A 23638-nucleotide genomic window follows, 5' to 3' on the forward strand; every position below is an offset into this window, starting at 1 on the left:
TGAATCAAGTTCAGTGTCTGCATGCAGAGGGTGGAGACACAATTTTTGGATGCATTTTAGGCAGCCATGACCCAGGAAGGATCTCTAACAGCCATGTGAGGAGTGGCCAGTGAAGTTATCACTAGGCTGTAATGTAAACACTGCATTGTCTCTGAAAAGACAGTGTTTACAGCAAAAAGCCTGAAGGTAATGATTCTACTCGCCAGAACAAATTCAATAAGCAGTAGTTGTTCTGGTGACTATAGTTTTGTAGCGTTACTCACCTTTCCCAGGGGCCGGCCGCGGTCCTCTCTTCAAGCCGCGAGCGGTCCTGTGGCTGCACGAGCCGCGCGTGGCTCATCCGACGCTTCAGACAGGAAGGCGGGCAGTGACCGCGAGATGCGGTCACATGTCCTGCCTGAATCTAAGAGCGCGCCGCGAGTCTCGGGCGCGCTCTTAAAGAGACAGTGGGATCCTAAATTGCCAAAAGGCTCCCATTGGCCCCTGTCATCCAACACACCCCATACACTTACCTTTTGGGGGTGTGGAAGTGACAGGAGCCAATCACATTAGTTTTGAACCTATTTATACTTACCCTTTTCCCTTAGTTCCTTGCCCTATCGTGGTTTCTGTTTCAGTTCCCTTTAGCGCTTGTTGTGTTCAGTTGTGTTCCTCCGTATTTGACCTTGGCTTTGTATTCTGACTTCGTTTTCGCTTTATCCTTGTCTGTTCTGTTTGCCGGCTTGCTGTTTCCTGTGTACCAGACCCCGGCTTGTCCTCGTTTACGCTGTCTCTTTGTGCCCTTGACCTCGGATTGTTCCTGACTCTGTACTTCTCCTATATACGTCGAGTCCGGCCATTCTAAGGTCCGGTAGATGTATCTCTCCTCTGTTCTGCCTTCTGTTTAGCTGGATCCTGCGTGTAGGGGTATATTCTCGTTACATTACGATAGGACCATGGACCCCGCAGATTTAGCTCAACAGATGGCGTCCCATGAGGCTAGATTTGTAGAGCAGGATCACCGAATGGATCAGATAGCCCAGGCTCTCCAGACGCTCTTAGCTAGAACCATTCCAGCAACCACACCTAACCCTCCTACACCCCTTCTTCCTGAAGTAACGACTGTGCCTAATGCTACGGCCCATTTAACACCTCCTCCTAGGTATGGAGGGGATTCTAAGACATGCAGAGGGTTCATTAACCAAATAGAGTTTCACTTTGAGATGTATCCACGTTCATTTCCCACAGAGAGGTCTAAGGTTGGGTTCTTTATGCACCAACTTACCGACAAAGCACTTGAATGGGCAAATCCTATTTGGGAAGCTAATGGACCTATGGTGCATGACTTTCACAGTTTTCTTACAGCTTTTCGCAGAACTTTTGACACTATGAAAAGGTCTAAGAATGCCGCAAGAGCATTAATGAGAGTTAAACAGGGTTCTAGGTCTGTGGCTGATTTCGCTATTCAGTTTCGTACCCTTGCCTCACAGGTAGATTGGACCAACAATGGGTTAACTACTGCCTTCATGGAAGGCTTATCAGACTCTATATTGGATGAGGTAGCAGCTAAGGAGCTTCCTGTTGCCTTAGAGGACCTTATTGACTACCTCATTGATATAGATAATAGGATTCGAGACAGGCTCTATACCAAGAACAGAAATAGACGTTTTGTTACACCTATTCACCCCAGAGTTAATATACCGGAGAGTGTTAAAGTATCTGAAGAGGAACCTATGCAATTAGGGGTTGCCAAACTCTCTGATAATGAAAAATTACATAGGAGAAGGGAGGGACTCTGCCTATATTGTGGTAGGAGAGACCATATGGTAAAGGAATGTCCTTTGCTCCCGGAAAACTCTCGCACCTAAGACCTTATAGGGGACTGGCCTTGGGTGTGATTTCTAAGTCTCCTACATTGCCTCCTAACCGACTGCTTCTCCCTGTTTCTTTACATTTGGGAGAGAGTTGTATAGTTGAAAATATATACGCCTTGGTTGACTCTCGGGCAGCTGAGAATTTTATAGACTCTGGTTTTGTAAAGAAAAACAACATTCCCATCAGGGAGAAGGAGATACCCTTGGCCGTTGAGGCCATAGATGGTAGACCATTGATATCTCCAGTTGTTACTCATGAGACTGCACCGTTACACATGTACACAGGGGTTTTACACTATGAAACCATTCGGTTCCAGGTCATCACCTCTCCCTCTTCACAGTTAGTGTTAGGGTATCCATGGTTACGTGCCCACAATCCCATTTTTGACTGGGAGACAGGGCAGATAAAATCATGGAGTGAAGCCTGCCATGAGTCATGTACTATTGAAGTCACGCCTGTGAATTCTATTAATGTTCCTACCACTCCTCCTTTGTCTACGGCTATACCCTCTCAGTATTTATCTTTAAAGACTGTCTTTGATAAAAGAGAGGCTGACAAATTACCGCCTCACAGACCCTACGATTGTGCTATTGACTTGTTGCCTGGCACTATACCTCCAAAGGGCAGGGTGTACCCCTTATCGGTTCAAGAAAACCGTGTCATGGAGGAATATATTAAAGAATCATTAGACAAGGGATTTATTAGGAGATCCTCTTCTCCGGCTGGAGCGGGGTTCTTCTTTGTATCGAAGAAAGAAGGTGATTTAAGACCTTGCATTGATTATATAGGTCTTAATAAAATCACCATCAAAAATGCTTACCCTATACCATTAATAACAGAATTGTTTGACAGGCTTAAACGTGCTACGGTATTCACCAAATTAGATCTTAGAGGAGCATACAATTTGATATGTATAAAAAAGGACCACGAATGGAAGACAGCCTTCAACACTAGGTCAGGTCATTATGAGTATACCGTCATGCCATTTGGGCTTTGCAATGCCCCAGCAGTATTCCAAGAATTTATTAATGATGTCTTAAGAGACTTTATTCACTCATTTGTTATTGTGTACTTGGATGACATTTTAATATATTCTACAGACTTACACACTCATCACAGGCATGTTACGACCGTTCTGAAGACCCTTCTTGCTAATGGTCTTTATTGTAAATTAGAAAAATGTCTATTCGACCAATCCGAAGTCCAGTTTTTGGGGTATTTGATTTCCGCTAAGGGTTTTCGTATGGATCCCCGGAAGCTCGCTGCTGTCATAGAATGGCCTCTGCCGCAAGGTCTAAAAGCCATCCAGCGTTTTCTGGGTTTCTCTAATTATTATAGACGTTTCATCAAAGGTTTTTTGTCTATTGTAGCACCTATTACTCGTATGACAAAAAAGGATGGCAATACTCGTGTCTGGTCTACCGAGGCACTTCAAGCTTTTGACTTCCTTAAGACTACGTTCGCCTCTGCACCTATTTTACAGCATCCTTTCCCTCATTGCCCATATACTTGAAGTTGATGCTTCAGATATCGGGGTAGGTGCTGTTTTATCTCAAAGAGAGTCTCCTGAAAAGCCATTGCATCCTTGTGGCTTCTTTTCTAAACAAATGTCCAAAGCAGAGAAGAATTATGATGTGGGTAATCGCGAACTCCTTGCTATCATTTTAGCACTCAAAGAATGGAGACATTTGTTAGAAGGCACTAAGGATCCCATCCTCATATTTACGGATCATAAGAACCTGTCCTACCTTAGCGAAGCTAAAAGATTGTCTTCCAGGCAGGCTAGGTGGTCACTGTTCTTGTCCCATTTCAATTATATAATCACCTATAGGCCAGGTGATCGGAACACTAAAGCGGACGCTCTGTCCAGACAGTTTGAAACTATTGACAAACAGGAGATTGATGTTACTCCTGTCATTCCCCCAGACAGGATAATAGCAACTACTGTATTGTCTATTTCCTCGTCCCTCTTGCAGGCCATACAAGTGAAACAAAGCATGGCACCTAGCGAGAGGCCTAATGATAAATTGTTCGTTGACGTTCCCGAGAGACGGGATATTCTGTCACTATATCACGATACTAAGACTGCTGGACATCCTGGTATTTCCAAAACAGTGTCAGCTGTTTCTCGGTATTTTTGGTGGGATTCCTTACGAAAAGGATGTCACTGACTATATAAGTGCTTGTACTACTTGTGCCTGTATGAAATCCTCTCGTAGAGTTCCTTGTGGGCTGTTGCATCCGTTACCCGTTCCCGAGAGACCTTGGTCCAACCTATCTATGGATTTTATTGTTGAATGACCCCCTTCGAATGGTAACACAGTCATCCTGATGATAGTTGACCGGTTTTCCAAAATGGCTCACTTTGTGTCTCTTCGCAAGTTGCCCACATCCAAGGAACTGGCCCTTATCTTCGCTAGAGAAGTATTTCGGTTACATGGCATTCCCTTATCTATTGTGTCCGATAGGGGTAGCCAATTTATTTCCAGGTTCTGGAAAGCCTTTTGTACAGAAATGGGTATTTCTCTCTCGTTTTCTTCCGCTTACCATCCCCAGTCTAATGGAGCTGCTGAACGTGCCAACCAGTCTCTGGAGCAGTACCTCCGTTGTTTTGTGTCTCACCATCAGGACAATTGGTCTGACCTGCTTCCTTGGGCTGAATTTGCTCGGAATAGCCCTTTTTACGTCGTCTATGGCTGCATTCGTTTTACGTTGTTCTCCCGGCTGCATTCTCCTCACAGGGCATGCCAGTTCTGGATGAGCATTTGGCTGGTTTGCGTAATACTTGGGAGCAGGTTCAGCGTTCTTTGGTTGACTCTGCTGTTTGCCAGAAGGCTCAGACTGACAAGCATCGCAGAGCGGCTCCTTCCTATGTTGTGGGGGACAGAGTTTTGCTTTCCACGCGGAACATTCGCCTCCGGGTGCCTTCTATGAAATTGGCTCCCCGCTTCATTGGTCCTTATCGTATTATACATAAGGTTAATCCCGTTTCTTATGCCTTGGGTCTGCCTAAGAATCTGCGCATACCTAATGTTTTTCACACCTCGTTGTTGAAGCCTTACGTGCGCAACCGCTATACCCGGCATGCCCCTCCTCCTCCTCCTGTCTCTGTGGAGGGTCATGAGGAATTCGAAGTGTCTGCTGTTCTTGACTCTCGTTTCCTTAGGGGTCGGCTTCAGTACTTGGTACATTGGCAGGGTTATGGGCCTGAGGAGCGCAGTTGGATTTCTGCTGATGCTGTTCATGCTTCCCGCCTTGTGTGTTCTTTCCATTCACATTTTCCTGCCCGACCTAGTCCTGCCCGCCCGGAGGGCGTGTCCTCAGGGGGCGTACTGTAGCGTTACTCACCTTTCCCAGGGGCCGGCCGCGGTCCTCTCTTCAAGCCGCGTGCGGTCCTGCGGCTGCACGAGCCGCACGCGGCTCATCCGACGCTTCAGACAGGAAGGCGGGCAGTGACCGCGAGATGCGGTCACATGTCCCGCCTGAATCTAAGAGCGCGCCGCGAGTCTCGGGCGCGCTCTTAAAGAGACAGTGGGAGCCTAAATTGCCAAAAGGCTCCCATTGGCCCCTGTCATCCCACACACCCCATACACTTACCTTTTGGGGGTGTGGAAGTGACAGGAGCCAATCACATTAGTTTTGAACCTATTTATACTTACCCTTTTCCCTTAGTTCCTTGCCCTATCGTGGTTTCTGTTTCAGTTCCCTTTAGCGCTTGTTGTGTTCAGTTGTGTTCCTCCGTATTTGACCTTGGCTTTGTATTCTGACTTCGTTTTCGCTTTATCCTTGTCTGTTCTGTTTGCCGGCTTGCTGTTTCCTGTGTACCAGACCCCGGCTTGTCCTCGTTTACGCTGTCTCTTTGTGCCCTTGACCTCGGATTGTTCCGGACTCTGTACTTCTCCTATATACGTCGAGTCCGGCCATTCTAAGGTCCGGTAGACGTATCTCTCCTCTGTTCTGCCTTCTGTTTAGCTGGATCCTGCGTGTAGGGGTATATTCTCGTTACAAGTTTTTTCTTTTATTGTTAAGCTATATTCCTAACACTAACATATTCCTCAGTCCCAGTAGCCCTCCCACCCAGCGTTGTAAAGGGTTAAATAACCTTTTATTCACTTACCCGAATCCATTACTGGATTGCCCTCCGCCTCATCCGATCGAAGGGACCCATTGCACATGCGCATTAGGCCTCATGCCACAGAGTGTCCTCATGCAGAGCTAGACATTGTATCCAGTGTATCCAGACCATTTTAAAGTGTTGAAGTGGTCTGGTGGTCTGGCTGCCTATAGTGTTCAAAGTTCAATTTACAGAGATAAAATTGTTTAAGGTAAATTACGTCTGATTGAAAGTGAAATCATTTTTTTTTTCAATGAGGCTGTGTCAATCATATCCAGTGGAGGTGGGGCAAGGGCTGCATGAACAGAAACAAAGTGATTTAACTGCTAAATGGCAGTGAATTGAGCAGTAAAACCTGAGAGGCATGATCTATACACTAAAACCGCTTCATTACCAAAAGTTGTATAGGTGACTATAGTGTTTTAAGCAGTGACACTGCAGCAGCACGATCTATACCAAAGGTAGACAAACGTTTAGTAGTATTTCGCCAAAATAAGATCTTGCAGTTAATTTGTTTGCCAGTCCTATTTTTTTTAAATTGAGGTGTATGTTTCCGTATTTGGCTTGTGTTTTTATTGGTGCTGCAGTTGTTTTGTAGTATTGCATTTGTGCATATTTGGGCTGTTATATTTTATATGCTCATGAGCAGTTTGTGGTATTGTGTATGATACCTATGAATGTGGGCTGTGTATGGGGCCTGCTTGTGGAATTTTATGTGTGGATGATATGTCACATTGTGTGTTTGGTGGTGGGTGCATGAGTGGGGCTGCTCGTGGTATTGCATGTGAGAGGCTACTTGTGTTGTTGTATGTGTATGTGGATTGTTAGTAATAGTAGTGTTATGTTTGTAGGGATTGTGTGTCTGTTTGTATTACTTGTATGAGAGGGGGAGGTTTATTCTACAGGTCTGTGTATATCTAGCTTCCCTGGTGTCTAGTGGGGACTGGGCTGGCAAGGTACAGGTCATGAGCATGAGCCGCTGTGGGCTGCTCTACTCCAGTGTGGATACTGTTCACGAGCGCTGGGAGGAAGTGATTTGAGATCACTTTCTTTAAGTGCTGCAGTGCGTAAATTAAGGATTGTCCCTTACCACCTGCAATCACCACTCAGATTGCTCTAGCAAATATCTGAAGTCCCACTGGGACTCCTGGTAGGCTAGAGCCTATTTGGCTCTGGCAGCCTCAAGTGCCATAGGTTTCTTTCCTCTAATCGATGTACTAAAACCACCACTATGTACAAAACTGAAGTTGTTTTGTTGCTTAGAGTGTCTCTTTCATAAATGATATATACACCAGCCTGGAATCAGCCTTTCCTTCTGTTATGAGATAGAAAAGCCACTGTATAAAGTATACCAAATGCATTTCCTCTCAAGCTGCAATAAAGGTGCACAATTAAAATGTAAGAGTTTTATTTTTGCCGATATAACAGTGTGTGGCAGTGTTGCTTAGATTGTCCCTATCGATTACCCATATAACTGTTTTGTAAAAAGGATAGCCTTTTAAAAGTATATAATACATAATCATGGCGATTTGCGGTAGTACTAAGAAAATTCCCCTAAAATGAAATTTGTTATCTTAACAAGTAGAATTGGCACAATTCATCTTTAATTGTTTTCTTACTGTTAATGTATTGGATAACTGCCTTGAAAAATCTCATGTACCATGTAGTTTTTTTAAACTCTAAACCGGTCTGGTGACTCTAGGTTCTTTTATAAAATGGGTCTCTGTGTGTAATGCACAATTTATGACTTGTTTCAAACAATACATTAGTGACAGAAGAGTTCAGCTAATGGTGCTGCTACAAGCAAACCTTTGATCTTGTCCATTACCATTTAATGAATTTTGCCTGTTACCACAGGTTGAGCTGAAAACTTCCATTAAAAGTTTGTATGAACTAAAACAGGCTTATACATATCACATTTTGCTTAATATATGTGGCTCCTGACTGAAAGCACTTGCTTTAACTAGTAATAGGGCTTTAAGTGTGTGTGTTTTCTTTGTGTGAAAAAGCTCTCCCCTTGTTTGAGTACAATTAAAGGGGAATTTGCACCATTCTATACAAATCTTTTGAAATGACCTATAACTCGTGGTTATCGTCTGTTTATTTTTTCAAATTCCCACCAGGGAAGATGGGACAAAGATACAGAGGGGTAAGAGAGAGACACAGCAGAAGGGGAACAAAGAGACAGAGGGGTAAGAGATAGACACAGGGAGGAGATGGGGGAAGATAGACACAGGCAGGGCCGGACTGGGAATGAAAAGCAGCCCTGGAAAAAAATTCCATACCAGCCCCGTAATGCATCGCGCCAGCATAGTGCGCAGATATGGAAGCGGGAAAAAAACAGAAAACTATCACTCAAACATAAAAGAAATCATTTGTGCATGGAGGGGTGCTGTGTGCGTGAAGGGGTGCTGTGTGCGTGAAGGGGTGCTTTTTATGTGTGGAGGGGTTCTGCGTGCATAAAGAAGTTCTGTGTGCGTGAAGGTGTTCTGTGTGTGGGGGGGGTTCTGTGTGTGTGGAGGGGTGCTGTTGGTGGGGGGAGGAGTGTAGTGTGTGTATGGGGGTGGGTTATAGCATTGATATATTTATATAAAAAAAAACTTTTTTTAATCCCCTCCCCCTTTACCTTTGGTCAGGGCCCAGGGGAGAGGGGGAACTTTTCAATCCCTGGTGGTCCAGTGGTGGCGCGTGCTGTTCAGCCTGCAGCTCCTCTGGCTGCAGGCTGACTTCGCTCTTCTCCCGCGAGAACAGCAGGCAGATCGGAGCGTTGCCATGGTAACGCACGGCAACGCTCCAACATGCCTGCTCGCGGGAGGAGCGTTCTCGCTTGCAGGTTCCTGTCAGACCGGGTAGGGGAACAGAAGCTCCCCTACCCAGTGGTGTACACATGACCTATGGGGCCCCGGTGCGAAAATTGATCCCTGCCCCCCCCCTCCCCGCACGCTTACTCTGCGCAGGCCGGGGCCGCAACACATGGCTGCGGGCACCTGGTCGCAGGGGTTGCGACCCCTGCGACCGCGGTATGTACACCAGTGCATGCAGATGCACACACACTTAACCCCTTAAGGACCAAACTTCTGTAATAAAAGGGAATCATGACATGTCCTTAAGGGGTTAAAGGACCACTACAGACACCCAGATCACATCAGCTCAATGAAGTGGTATGGGTGTCAGGTCCCTCTAGTTTTAACCATGCAGCTAAAAGCATAGCAGTTTCAGAGAAACTGCTATGTTTCACTGAGGGTTAATCCAGCCTCTAGCGGCTGTCTCACTGACAGCCGCTAGAGGAGCTTCCGCGATTCTAAGACACTGAACGTCCATAGGAAAGCATTGAGTAATGCTTTCCTATGGGCGGTTTGAATGCGCGCACGGCTCTTGCCGTGCATGCGCATTCGGAGCTGAGCGGCGGAGGGATCCCCAGCGCCAAGGGAGTCCGGCGCTGGAGAAAGGTAAGTGCTGAAGACACACACACACTCTCACGAACAGACGCATACACACTAGCTAACAGACACACACATTTACTGACAGAGACACACTCAGCGACAGACATACATACACACTCACTTACAAAACATACACTCTCACTGACAAACACACACTCACTAACAGACGTCAAACAGACTCACTAACACAAACACACTCAGTAACAGTAACACACTCACTAGCAGACACACACTCACTGACACTAACACTAACACTCACAGTAACACACACACTAACACACACACTAACACTCACAGTAACACTCACAGTAACACTCACAGTAACACTCACAGTAACACTCACAGTAACACTAACACACACAGTAACACTAACACTCAGAGTAACACTAACACACACACACACTAACACTCAGAGTAACACTAACACACACACACACTAACACTCACAGTAACACTAACACACACACACTAACACTCACAGTAACACTAACACACACACACTAACACTCAGAGTAACACTAACACACACACACACACACACTAACACTCACAGTAACACTAACACACACACACACTAACACTCACAGTAACACTAACACACACACACTAACACTCACACTAACACACACACACACTAACACTCACAGTAACACTAACACACACACACACACTAACACTCACACTAACACACACACACACTAACACATTTTTTTTATTTAATCCCCCCAGACTCATTACCTTTTGGAGTGCTGAGGGGATTCCCTGGGGTCCAGTGGTGCTGCTGGGCTCCTGGGGGGCCGGTCACCCGGCGGGCAGGCAGGCTGGCCGGTGCGCGAGGGAGCACTCTCCCCTGAGTGCTTCCTCTTCAGCTCCCTCGCGCGCCGCGTACTGTTACCGGCGCCGGAAGATGACGTCATCTTCCGGCTCCGGTATCAGTGCGGTGCGCGAGGGAGCTGAAGAGGAAGCACTTAGGGGAGAGTGCTCCCTCGCGCACCGGCCAGCCTGACTGCCAGCCGGGTGTAAGCAGGGCCAGCCTCGGGGGGCCCCCCAAGGAGAAGAGGCTGGCCCTGTGCCACTGCCCCTACCCTACCCGGTCTGCCTGTCCGGCCACGCTACATTTTGTGACCGGCAGGAGGGGAGCGCATCCCCTCCTGCCTGTCACCCTGTAATTGCGGCCCGGGCTGGTGCACACTAGGCGGCCGCGCACCGGCCACCTAGTGTGCCGGCCCACCGGGAAATTTTCCGGTGTCCCGGTGGGCCAGTCCAGCCCTGGACACAGGGAGGAGAGGGGGAAGAGAGACACAGAGAGGAGAGGGGAGAAAGACACAGATAAGGTTTGTTGGGGGGGACAAAGAGACATACAGAAGGTAAGGGGAACAAAGTGACACACAAGGTTTGTGGGAGGCAACGCTGGGCTGGGGGAAAAAGAGACACAGAGTGGCTGGGAGAAGAGAAAGAGGCACACAGAGTCTGGAGTTAGAAAGAGACACACAGATGGGATTTGGAAGGGGGGGGGAAGAGACAAAGGGGCTGGGGGAAAGAGACATACAGAGGCTGGAGAAGGGTAAAAAAAAAACACAGTGTCTAAGATGAAGTAAAATATACACAAGGGGAGCTAAAAGAGAATTACAAGGGTGGCTGTAAGAGACAAAAAGGAGACAATTGGAGACAAGATACACTAAACGAGGTAATAGTTTTCAATTTTAAGTTATCTTTTCACCCTCTATATCAGCACAATATGCTGGCGCGATGCATTATTGGGCTGGTATAGAATCTTTTCCAGGGCTGCTTTTAGTTCTCAGTCCAGCACTGGTTGGAGCTATATAACTGCCAAAAATAATAATAAGCCTTCTCATACCTCAAAACAGAAGGATTTTTGCAGTTACTCTACCTGTAAACTGTGCTTGACTTATAAGAAATATTAGTGGAACCTAGCACCACCCAATTTATATCGACTACATGTTTATCTATTACTGAACATACTCTAGGTAGTGATTTATCCACGTCAGAACTAAATGTACAATGATATGAACAAGACAGACTCTACATATATGCCATAAGCTGGTTTCTCTTGCTGCAATTTTTGCATACACTGAAACATCAGAAGAATGCTTTTTTGAACATAACGTAAGAAAAGCACGGATGCAACACATAAAGCTGGAGAGTCTCCCGTATCTGGAGGGTGCACAAACATTGTATGTGACAAAAAAAAAGCTTGAGCAGTGCAAGCTGCAAAGCCAAGAGATCAGGGAACCCTTGCCCCATCTCGGCAGCCAAATACTTACCTGGAGTAGGAAGCACCAGGAGACAGTGTGGAGGAATAAGGCTGTCTAAATCCACAAGATGATAAGGGATAGACAGGCTGGCTTTGCCTGTGAGTGGGAAGAAATAATCCAAAAAGTCAATAATTCTAGTGAGTGTTGCTGTTACCAAAATTTTAATTACAAAGTGCAGAAAATACAAAAACCTGTATTTGTTACATTATATTAACTTTTTTTTATATTAGAGGTATTAAATTTAAAAAAATAACACTACTTGTACAGGTAGCCAACCATGAAAATATGTACCCATCTATCTCTATGGAACCCAGGAACAACCTGAAATAGTGAACCACTCTTCTGAAATGTGAATCTTTATTGCGGCTAGAAAAGTCTGTTATTTTCATCAGGTGCTCTGACCAATTCATTCACTTTTGGTGTCAGATGTGTAAAGAAAGCGGAGAAAAGGTGGCAACTTGTGTCCAGTAGAGCCCAGGTAAGCTGTCAAAGCATTCTCAAATAGTTTGACTAGTTACCATGGGAGGGTGCCGGGCTACTCCTTGCACCATAACCCCTACAGTAGGCTGTAGTGGTTGTCGGGCTCGGAATGTTCAGTAAAAGGAACACTAAAACATTACAACTCTGTATTACTAACACTTTATTATCCTTGTCCCTAGTTAAATAGACCCCTCTATGTATGCAATAAATTATTAAATAAATTATTAAATGAAATGGTAATACTTAAAGGGACACTGTAGTCCCCAAAACAACTTTAGCTTCAAGGGACATTATAGTCCCCAAAACAACTTTAGCATAAAGGGACACTATAGTCACCGGAACAACTACAGCTTATTGGATTTGTTGTGGTGAGTAGAATGGTAGTGGTGAGTAGAATCATTACTTTCAGGCTTTTTGATGTAAACACTGTCTTTTCAGCTAAAATGCATTGTAACTTTACTGACCACTCCTCAGATAGCTGTTAGAGATCCTCCCTGGGTCGTGGCTGCCTAAAATGCATCCAAACATTCAGTGTCTCCACCCTCTGCATGCATACACTGAACTTTCCTCATAGAGATTCATTGATTCAATTCATCTCTATTAGGAGATGCCCATTGGCCAGGGCTGTGTTTGAATTGTGCTGGCTCTGCCCCTGATCTGCCTCTTTGTCAGTCTCAGCCAATCCTATGGGGAAGCACTGTGATTGGATCAGGCTACCACTTCTGCTGATGTCATCAGACAGTGGGCAGGTCTAAAGGAAACAGGGACAAAATAAGCAGCTGCAGACTTGAATACAAGTAAGTTTTACTATTTTTAGGGAGGCAAGAGGGGACCAGGTTGGTTAGATGGTGGTTTTAACCCTATCGGGTCAGGAATACATGTTTGTGTTCCTAACTGTGACGAAATGCCACATTTCAACAAACACCACTGACCCTTACCTTCTCCTACACTGAATCTTCAGCTGCAGAGACTAAGTCCCGTTCGGCAATTCGAACACACGTTCGAATGGGACTTAGTCATTTTTCTGCATAAAATTGACCGGCCGCACACTTTTGGTTATGTTTATATTTAAAGTATGCTGATTCCGAATATGTATGTGAATATGATGCATATTTTTAAAGTTACAGTATATGTATAAAAAGTGTATTTTTCCTGCCTGTGATAAATTACATTAACCCATTGTGTCAGTAATTATATCACAGGCAGAGGGGAGGGATTGTATGTTTGTGCTGGGTGTGTTTTACGTTTTGCCTGCAAATGATTGGTTGTACTATGTCCCACCCTGTGTGATGTCCCATTGCATGGGGACTTGCATAAACGCCAGTGTATGGTGATTAAAAGTTCAGATCATCTTGGACCTTCATGAAGTTTCGGCTCATGTTTGGGGGGATTGGGGAACTACACTCTGGGGATTGCTATAATCACTATACTCCCCAGGGTATAATCACTAAGCTCTGCTAAGAGCTTGTTCTGTTACTGCTCTCTGGAAATTCGGAGAGGTTGACCTACTGGAAGCTGGACCCTGGTCTTGGGTCCAGAGTAGGTGGAGAAGGCGAGACCCCAACCAAGCTGCGGCGGTTCGTGGAGTCTGCAGTGGTTATGGTGTCGGGCAGAGTGCTTGTAGTCCTAGGAAAGCACTAGGAGCATTCGTCAGCGGAAGGTACCCGGTCGGGGTGCCAGCGATTTCGTTACACTGACCCTATAGTGCTCCTTTAATTAAGCAGTTTTGATGTATAGATCATGTCCCTGTAGTCTCACTGCTCAATTCTCTGTCATTTAGGACTTAAATCACTTTGTTTATACAGCCCTAGTCACCCCTCCCTGCATGTGACTTACACAACCTTCATAAACACTTCCTGTAAAGAGTCATCTAATGTTTCTACTTCATTTATTGGAAATGTTTTTAACCTTGCATTTCTTTTCAAATAATTTTTATTAAAGTTTTACATATTTGTATAACAACAAGAATATAAACATTGTATTGGGGGTAGGAAGGGAAGGGGAACTTGGAAATGGAAGAGAATAACCATCCAGTATTAAAATAGGCATAACAGTGAATATGGCAAAAAAAAAAAAATATATATATATATAATAATATGTTTTTACATCAATGCACTTTAACCCCTTAACACCGCAGCCAAATGTACAAGTTGTGAACAGAACAAAACGTAAACAAAACCTGGCATTTGCGCTATATGTCTGTCCAACCGTAATTCACCTCTTTCATATTAAATGCACCCCCCCCTTATTACATATCATTTTATTCAGGGGAAACAGGGCTTTCATTTAACATCAAATATTTAGGTATTGAACATAATTTAATATAAAAAATATATAAAAAAAGGGAGAAAAAAATAATTTTTTAATTTTTTTTTAGTTCTACATGACATTTTAACTGTGGATGTCAAAATACTGTTTGCTTTTACTGCAATACAATACACATATTTGTATTCAGCGATGTCTCGCGTGTAAAACAGTACCCTCTATGTACAGGTTTTATGGTGTTTTGGGAAGTTACAGGGTCAAATATAGCGTGTTACATTTGAAATTGAAATTCGCCAGATTGGTTACGTTGCCTTTGAGACTGTATAGTAGCCCAGGAATTAAATTTACACCCATAATGGCATACCATTTGCAATAGTAGACAACCCAAGGTATTGCAAATGGGGTATGTCCAGTCTTTTTTAGTAGCCATTTGGTCACAAACACTGGCCATATTGGGGCCATATTGCCCACACCCCCACAATCTCTCCAACACCGGTCAGAATACATATTGTTCATGTTGTGCAATCTAGACGGGGCCAGGTACCAACGATATAAAATTTTATAATGATTTTCAAAGCGGTCGGTGCAATACGAAATACCTTTTAAATCTTTAAAAAAAACGATCCATTCTTCTAGATCGTACTGGGCACCCAACTCTGTCTCCCATGACAACATGTGTTTTAATTTAACTAGGGGCTTGGCGTTATAAAACAAGTAGCATAAGGATATCATGCCTTTACTAGTGGGGCTGCATAAAAAAGCTTTCTCTAATGGAGACATCTCAAGCGTTTTATAGTTTTTATCCGTTTCAGGTACCTTATATAGTTCTTTCAATTTGTCAATGATTACCTTACAATCCAACTCACATACATTCGTTAATCCATACTTAAGTTTAAATTTTTCCAAAGAAAGAATAGCATTGCCGTGAAAAAAATTGTCAAGATTAGTTATAGAGCATTCCTTCAACAGTTCTATTTTTAAGGATGGAATATAATCTTTCAATAACTCAATAGGCATTGCTCTATATATGCTGGGAGAATGATCATTTTTAAAAACAATATCCCAGGCCTTAAGTGTAGTCTTGGTAGATAAAAATAACTTTGCAATTCCAGGTCTTCTGACAATCTAACCGGTAAAATTTTTGATTCTTCTATTTCCATCCATCTGGGTTTATCAACCTGATTATTAAAGCTCACAGCCACTGCAGCGTTAGTGGCGAAATAATATTTGCGGATATCGGGAACACCGATACCGCCATTCGATTTGTGGTGCTGCAAGGAAGTGAGCTTCACTCGAGCAGGCTTATTCCCCCAGATGAACTTCATCATTGTCGAGTGAACTTTCTTAAAAAATGATAATGGGATGGACAAAGGGATGGTCCTAAAAAAATATAGAATTTTTGGTAGTATCGTCATTTTAACAGATGTGACCCTCCCCAGCCAGGAAAGTTCCATTCCGCCCCATCTCTCCATCTCCTTTTGTAGGTCCGACCATGCTTTCCTCAAGTTGTGATTATGCATATTTACCAAATTTTTGCATAAATGAATGCCAAGGTATTCCATGTAGTCAGCTCTCCAATCAAATAAATATAATTTCTTAAGGGCAATGGATTCCGAATTTTTTAAATGAAATGGAAGGTCCTGAGACTTAGACTCGTTTAATTTGTAGTACGATATCTCGCCAAATTGAGTTAAAATGTCTTTGAGGTGGCTCAAAGATTCTTTTGGGTTTTTGACAGCTAGAATTATATCGTCTGCAAACAGGCCAATTTTGTGAGCGGATTCTTTAACAACAATTCCTGCAATTTGTGGGGTTGTTCTAATTAGTTCAGCCAGAGGTTATATTGCTAAAACAAATAGAATTGGAGATAAAGGGCACCCCTGTCTCGTCCCATTGGTTAGAGAAAACGTTTTGGATGTGAAACCGGAAGCTGAGACATGGGCGGAAGGTGCACAATATAGCGCCTTAATTGCTGTGATAAAGGATGATGGTATGTTGAATCTTTCTAACGTTCTCCATAAATATCCCCAATGTATCCTGTCAAACGCCTTCTCTGCGCCTAGAGATAGAAGCAATGAAGGCGTTTTGGTCATATTGATGTGCTGAATCAAGTTTATGAATCTTCTAGTCCCATCGGGCGCCTGTCTATCCTTTACAAAACCCACTTGATCCTTATTTATTAGCAATGGGATTAATTTGGTTAATCTATTTGCGAGAACTTTAGAATAAATCTTTGAGTCATTATTGATTAGAGAAATGGGTCTAAAATTGTGGCATCTATCAGGAGTTTTTCCCGGTTTTGGCAAGGTGACTATTCGTGCGCCCAAGGACTCCTCTGGCATCATTCCCCCGGACTTATAGGAATTGAATAATTTGGTCATGTGGGGAATTAAAATTTCTTGAAAAGTTTTATAGTATAAAATAGTGAATCCATCGGGACCAGGGGCTTTTCCGGATGGCATAAGTTTAATCGCCTCAGCTATCTCTTTTGCTGATATTTCACATTCTAAGCTCTCTAAGTGTCCTGGAGACAGCCGAGGCAATGTCACTCTGTCTAAAAATTTATCAATGGTTGTTGCAGAAGGCTGGGTAAGGTTCGAATAACATTCTAAATTATAAAGTTTACTATAATACTCTGCAAACATGTCACTGATTTTAGTAGGATGAAACACTTTTCGCCCCTGATCATCAAGTAAATACGTTATTTTTGATTGTGCATTCACATGCCGGAGTTTGGATGCCAAAAGAGTAGAGGCCCTGTTGCCTTTTAAGTAAAATGTTTTCCTGAGACGTCTCACCATAAGAGATGTACGATCTAAATTAATTTTGTTAATTTTAGCCTTAATTTCTCCTATCATTGCTGATAGGGAAGACGAGGGACCAAATTTATTAGCCTAGTTTAAATTGTACAGTTCTTTTTTCCAATGTTCTTAAATTATTGCTATTAAGTTTCTTCAGGTGAGACGCTCTAGAAATAAAATGACCTCTTAACACAGCCTTATGCGCATTCCAAGACACCTCGCCAGGAACCTCGGGTGAGGCATTTTCCAAAAAATAATCGCTCAAGGCTTTCTCCGTCAATGATCTGTTCACAAAATCGTTTAATAAATAATCGCCTAATTTCCAGGATCTATTCGGGGCTGAAGAAACAATTTCGTCAATATGCATTATGATTGGAGCATGGTCAGACCAGTTAATGTCTAAGATATCAGATTTCAAGATGTGCGGGATTAAAGCGCTCTGGACCATAAACCTGTCCAGCCTGGAATACATATTTTTAGATACAGAATAATACGTAAAATCTCTTTCATTCTCATGCATCAGTCTCCAGGAATCATATAAACCACATTCAATCATGTATCTGGAACATTTGTTTGCTAATCTGTCGCTGTCCCCTCTATGTTGTTGATCATTGTCTTCCCTAGCGTTATCCAATTCACCGTCCATAACAAAATTCGTATCGCCACACATTACCAAGCTGCCTCTCACATTCTCATTCACTAAGTCCATCAATTTCCTAAAGAACTGCAACTGACCGGTGTTGGGAAAATACATGTTCACTATAGTATATTCAATAGTGTTAAGTGAACCTATCCATATTAAATACCTCCCGTCATCATCCGTCATTACTTTGTTCGTCGAACATGCTACATTCCTGTGGAAGAAAATCGATGTACCTCTAGACTTGGATTTATAAGTGCTATGATATTGGACTGGGAAAAGCTTTGACATAATCTTATGTGTTTTATCATTTTTAAAATGCGTTTCCTGTACACAGATGACATCTGATTTGTTGGATTTTGCTTCTTTGAATAGTAAGCGTCTTTTGTGGGCGGTGTTCAGGCCTCTCACATTAAATGACATATTTTAAAACCATAATTTATGGAACAGCAATGCTTGATAAAGAGTAAAAGAACATTCAACTTTGTGAGAGTCCGAACAACCGCCTTCCAATAAAGAAACATCCAACAATACTGTCACAACAAACTCAAGATGTGTACATGTGTCTACAGGAATAAATAAACAAATTTGTGCAAGTCGCTGATGCCACATAATATGCATTTTTGTATGAGGCATTTCTGTGATTCGTGGTCTGGAAACATTTCTACCAAATTTTAAAGGATGGATGGTCAAAGAAAATAGAAAAATAAAAATATCAACGGGGTACAAAAAACTTGGGTATATACCCCTATCAGGGGAAATAAACAAACAGTGAAAAAGGGCCATGAGGGAGAGCAACAAAAGTTTCTCCATCTCAGGGTATTAGGCCCAGGTTGGGGGGAGAGAAGGCTGCTGGATACAAGGGGAGCAATATAAATAAACAAAAAAAAAAAAATTAAAAAAGAAAAAACAAAGAGGCAGCTGTAAAATATGACATTTGAAAGGACAAAAATCACAGAACAATAAAAAAATAATAAAATTAAATATGAAATGATATATAAATAAACAAGGGACCATAAAATAATATTGATTGTAAAAATTTGGAAAGATTTAAGTGTTCAAATCGGTTTCTGAAATAAACCGTTAAGTCGCATGTCAAATAATCATTGGTGTGCAAACTCTAAGGACAGTCATAACCAGGAGAAACAAGTCAAAATTCAAAGTAATCCCGCTAAATCTCCAGACTGGAGCAGGACTCGAAAGCCTGTTGCAGAGATAAAGTTTTCTCAGAACCAAGCCATAAAAAAAAAAAAAATCATGAAAATAAACGTGTATATGTATATAAAAAAAAAATCATTAGTGAAGATAGGAAGAACATCTTAACTTGAAGTGTCGAACGATTTACGACCGTGGAAAATGAAGACTGTAGCTCTATGAACTGGAAACTCAGGAAGTGTCCGATTTGCTTCTCTTGCTGGCCTGCAGAGGAGTAGATGGCGAGAGTCTATGAGGCGATACCTGACTTCTATTCATGGATTGGATGAGTTCCATTCCTTCCTCAGGCGACGTGATTATGAAATTCCTGCCATCCATGCGGAAAAGGACTTTAACCGGGAATCCCCATCTATATCTTATCCCTCTTCGTCTTAGATCCGCGGTAAAAAGTTGAAATTCTCTGCGTCGCCTCATTGTTTGGGCAGAGAAGTCTTGGAAGACCTTCATACCACTGTAGTCCCCCGTGAGACCTGACGTGCGTACTGCACCCAGAAATTCCTCTTTAATGTGGTAATAGTGAAATCTCACTATCACATCTTTGGGTGCAGCCGCAGGCGCATTACCGGGTTTAGGCAATCTATGAATGCGGTCCAGTAGCAGATCCGTATTTTTAGCAGTTGGTAGAGCTGACTTCACCATTGCCTGGAAATAACTTTGTAATTCCAGAGAGTCTATATTTTCAGGGATCCCCCTAATCCTTAGGTTATTACGCCTACTTCTATCCTCGGCGTCCGCTAACTTTTCCGCTTGTTGGTGTACTTGCTTCTGAAGCTCTTTTACAGTTTCAACCAAATCCAGGTGAGATTGCTCTTGAGAGTGCAATCTATTCTCTATTATTTCCGTTCGCTGATTAATGCCCTCCATGGCTCCATATAAAGTGTCAAAGTCATTCTTAATGTCGTTTTTCAGATCAACTCTCAGATCTTTAATGAGTTGTATTATCATGCCAGCTGATGGTGGCAGATCATCTGCCAATTCAGGTGGCATATTAGGGTTGTAAGTCGCTGCTATAAATGTAGTGGTAGCCATATTGGAGGTGGCAGTGGCCATCTTGGGAGTGGAATACACAATGTCTGGTCTGGCAGCCATCTTTGTTGTGGCATCATGACCTATTCTCTGTGGTAGTGCAGAGAAAGTACTTGTTTGGAGCATCTCAGCTCCTAATTCCATGTTTTGGATCTCTGGGCTTTCCATAGCCCTTACTGTGCCTTTAAAAGTTTTGGGTCGGATAGCAGAGCCCCCCCCCGCCGGGACCGACAACCTGGAGGCCGAGGATCCCGACGGGGAGCGTGACCTCACACTACCCTCCCCTTTACTTGCAGCCCGGTCACTTTTGTAAGTGAGCGACCGGGCTGCTCTATGCTGAGACCGCGAGCGGCTTGCTGGGTGGTCCTTGCCGCTCGCGGGAGACACAGCTTTGTGCTCCGAGCATGCTGAGTGCTCGGAGCACTCTGAGCCGCACACAGAGGTGTTGGCTAGTGCGGCCGCGGTCCCGCCGCTCTCTGGATGCTGCGAGCGGGTCGCGACCGCACGGGCATAAGTTTTGGCATGGGAGACTGGGAGGGAGGTGGGGAGGGATTTCCCCGGCGCCACCAACGATATTTTAAGCGGCGAAACCAGCCGTGAGCCAGGCTTGGAAGCAGGGGAGTGAGCCTGGGAACCCTTACTCACCCCAGCAGCTCCTGCTCCCGTTTTCTTCATTGCAGGTACGGATTTTTCGTTTTTTCTTTGTTTCTCCATGTCAAGATTGTCATCAGCTATTAGTATTTATAAGTAAAATTTATCCATTACAGTTAAATTTGCACTTTGTGAATGAAATTGCCCCCCTTGTCCAGGAGCCTCTCTAAAACGTGGCCATCTAAGATGGTGGCTAAGACACGCCCAACCTTGCATTTCTTATCTCCTGCTCTGTTAATAGCTTGCTAGAACCAACAGGAGCCTCCTGTATTAATTACAGTTTAGTTTACAGAGCAGGAGATAACAAATTCTAGAGTAAGTTACATCTGAACACATTTATTTTTCTTGCTGGCTCTGTGAATCACAGCTAGGACTGCATAAAAAGAAACAAAAGTGATTTAACTCCTAAATGGCAGAGAATTGAGCAGTAGAATGCAGGGGACGATCTATACACCAAAACTGCTTCATGTATCTAAAATTGTTTTGGTGACTATAGTGTCCTTTTAACTTTTCACAGTACTGAGCCTTTCTACGCAACTTCATGGAGGAGGTATCACCTTGTCCATTGTTGGTCCTCCCAATGCTCTTCATTGAAAAGTATTGAGAACCTGGTGGGCATGTGTGGCATGCACAGCCATGCGCACATCCAAGCTTCCCAATAGGAAAGCATTGAATGAATGCTTTCCTATGGGGGCTTCCAGGTCATGTGACTGAGTTTTACTCTGTAGTTGCAGTGGAAGTGCCTCTAGTGGGTGTCATTGTGTCATTATGTCATCCACTAGAGGTGGATTTTACACTGCAAAGTAAACATTTTGGTTTCTTTAAAAACATTGCAATTTGTTACAAAGACAGGACCACTGACCCAGACCACTTTATTGAGAAGAAGTGCCACTAAATTATGCAGAGCTATAGGAACAATCTAAGATGGTTAGAGACTAGTTCAAGTATACTATAACTAAGCTATAACAATTTTGATTGGAAAAAAGCCTACTCAACCGCATTTAAGAGATAATAAAAATCCTCTAGAAGTGTGAAAAAACATTCAATAACATTTTACTTGTTAAGAATTTAAAGTGAATTCAAATTAATTTTATACTTTAGTCCCAAACAGACAATTTGTGAAACGGTTATAAATTTTGAAAGTTCGGCTTAAATATTTTAATTGCTGATAGTTCACACATCAATATTTGATTTGTGAGAGTCAAATAAATACTCCTCTCTCTTTAACAATTCCCGCCACCACAAAAAACAAAACACCATCACCATCACCATAAGACATGTAACTACATTTGACTATGTAATATGTGACACAGTAGAATGAATAGACACAAAAGATGACATATTCAATATGCACTGGTGTCTAGATGTTATTTGATAATTATTAGATGGTTTAAATAAAGGCTGGATTGACCTCGCTAGGAATGGAACGTGAGAGTTGGAGATACTGCAGCTGGAGCGCTAGCCACTGATTTATCTTTGTGTTACGGCACAAATATAAATAGATTTTAGTGCTTTTCTAAAAACTATAAATGCATTGGAAAAAGGTAAATTGCCCTGAGATAAGCATTTACATAAATGTTAAAGTGGGATTAACAAACCCAGAAATACACATTTTTCGAACTGTATCTATTGATTGGCAGATTTGTACCTGTCCCAGTACTTAACATGTTATCTCCAGTTAGTCACTACAGGTTCATGACAGAAGTTGTTAGCCTGTGGTTTTGTGTGTCTTTCATCCTGGCATTCCAAACATATTTTATCTTGTAAGTAGAATTTCTGCATGTCTCTGGAAAGTCAACCTCCATTCAAACATCAGGATAACAAACTGAAATTAGCCCAGTCCTGACCTTCTGTTTACAAACTGCCAGACAGCAAATCTCTCCCACACTAATTAAAAGTTAATCACATATGTTGTAATCACACCAAGTTTCCAAGACCTACAATACATCAAGAACCTCCTGATTCCTTTGCAGTTCTACATTCCGACCCCAAAGCAGGAAAGAAACATACAATACTAATCCAAAACAGCATATTTTACTCCAAGGGACAAATTATTACAATACCCAAAAATAAGGGACTGACAACTTTAGTCAAAATTAGTTTGACATGCTAATTACTGTAATTGTAAATTATAATTTAATAGGGTTTAGAATAATTTATGTTAAATTAGATATTTGATTGCGACACCTAGGAATTGAAATCTGATGGCAAAAAAATAAATAAATAAATAAAATAAAATAGCCATGAACAACAGATACGTAACTATGACAAATATTACATTTTAGTGTGAAAAAGGAGCATTATCAATATGCAAAATTGGATTATCAATCTGCTGATGTAGACTGTATTGATAAATTGACAACTCACTTCTTCGTTAAGTAAATGATTAATTTTTGTTGACAATGCACACATTAGTATAGTAGACTGCTAAATACGAATCTACTGTAAAATGCTATCACTTTTGCAATTGTGTTATTTTGATTTATTTTTTGGTAAAATCATGAGATGTTAAATTTAGATGTACTAAAGAAAAATCCCAAATGGTAGGATTATATGGAGGGAGAAAACGAAAAATTCAACCCCCCAATAATCACTGACATAGGGTGTGCCCACACAGAGGGATGAATAACTCCGATCCCATGGTATAAAAAAAAAAAAAAAATGGCTTTCCTTTTATTTACTAAATGTAGATGTATGTTATGAAACATTGATATTAGGGATGTAATATATATTGAAAGAAATTTTGATAATCAAATATTAACTATAAAAATTATAGTAGTACTGGTTATAGCTTTCCAGATGTGGCAGAACTACTGGTCTTACAATCTGTAGCAATTGTCCTAAAAGAAAATAAGTCAATGGCTGTAAAATTG

At 42.5% G+C, this 23638-nt stretch overlaps 1 protein-coding gene across 6 annotated transcripts in view; it reads right to left on the minus strand.

Moving 5' to 3' along the window:
* Positions 1 to 23638, minus strand: part of TCF7 (transcription factor 7) — a 228513-nt gene that overhangs the window by 38188 nt on the left and 166687 nt on the right. For 4 of the 6 annotated variants that reach the window (XM_063447484.1, XM_063447478.1, XM_063447480.1 and 1 more), the window contains exon 6: positions 11697 to 11783. The exons of the other annotated variants lie outside the window; for them this stretch is intronic. In XM_063447484.1, the coding sequence (XP_063303554.1) occupies positions 11697 to 11783 (87 nt within the window). The remainder of the gene's footprint in view (positions 1 to 11696; positions 11784 to 23638) is intronic. 6 annotated transcript variants of the gene reach the window in all.

Source organism: Pelobates fuscus, chromosome 3, assembly GCF_036172605.1.
Source record: "Pelobates fuscus isolate aPelFus1 chromosome 3, aPelFus1.pri, whole genome shotgun sequence".
NCBI classification, from domain to species: domain Eukaryota; kingdom Metazoa; phylum Chordata; class Amphibia; order Anura; family Pelobatidae; genus Pelobates; species Pelobates fuscus.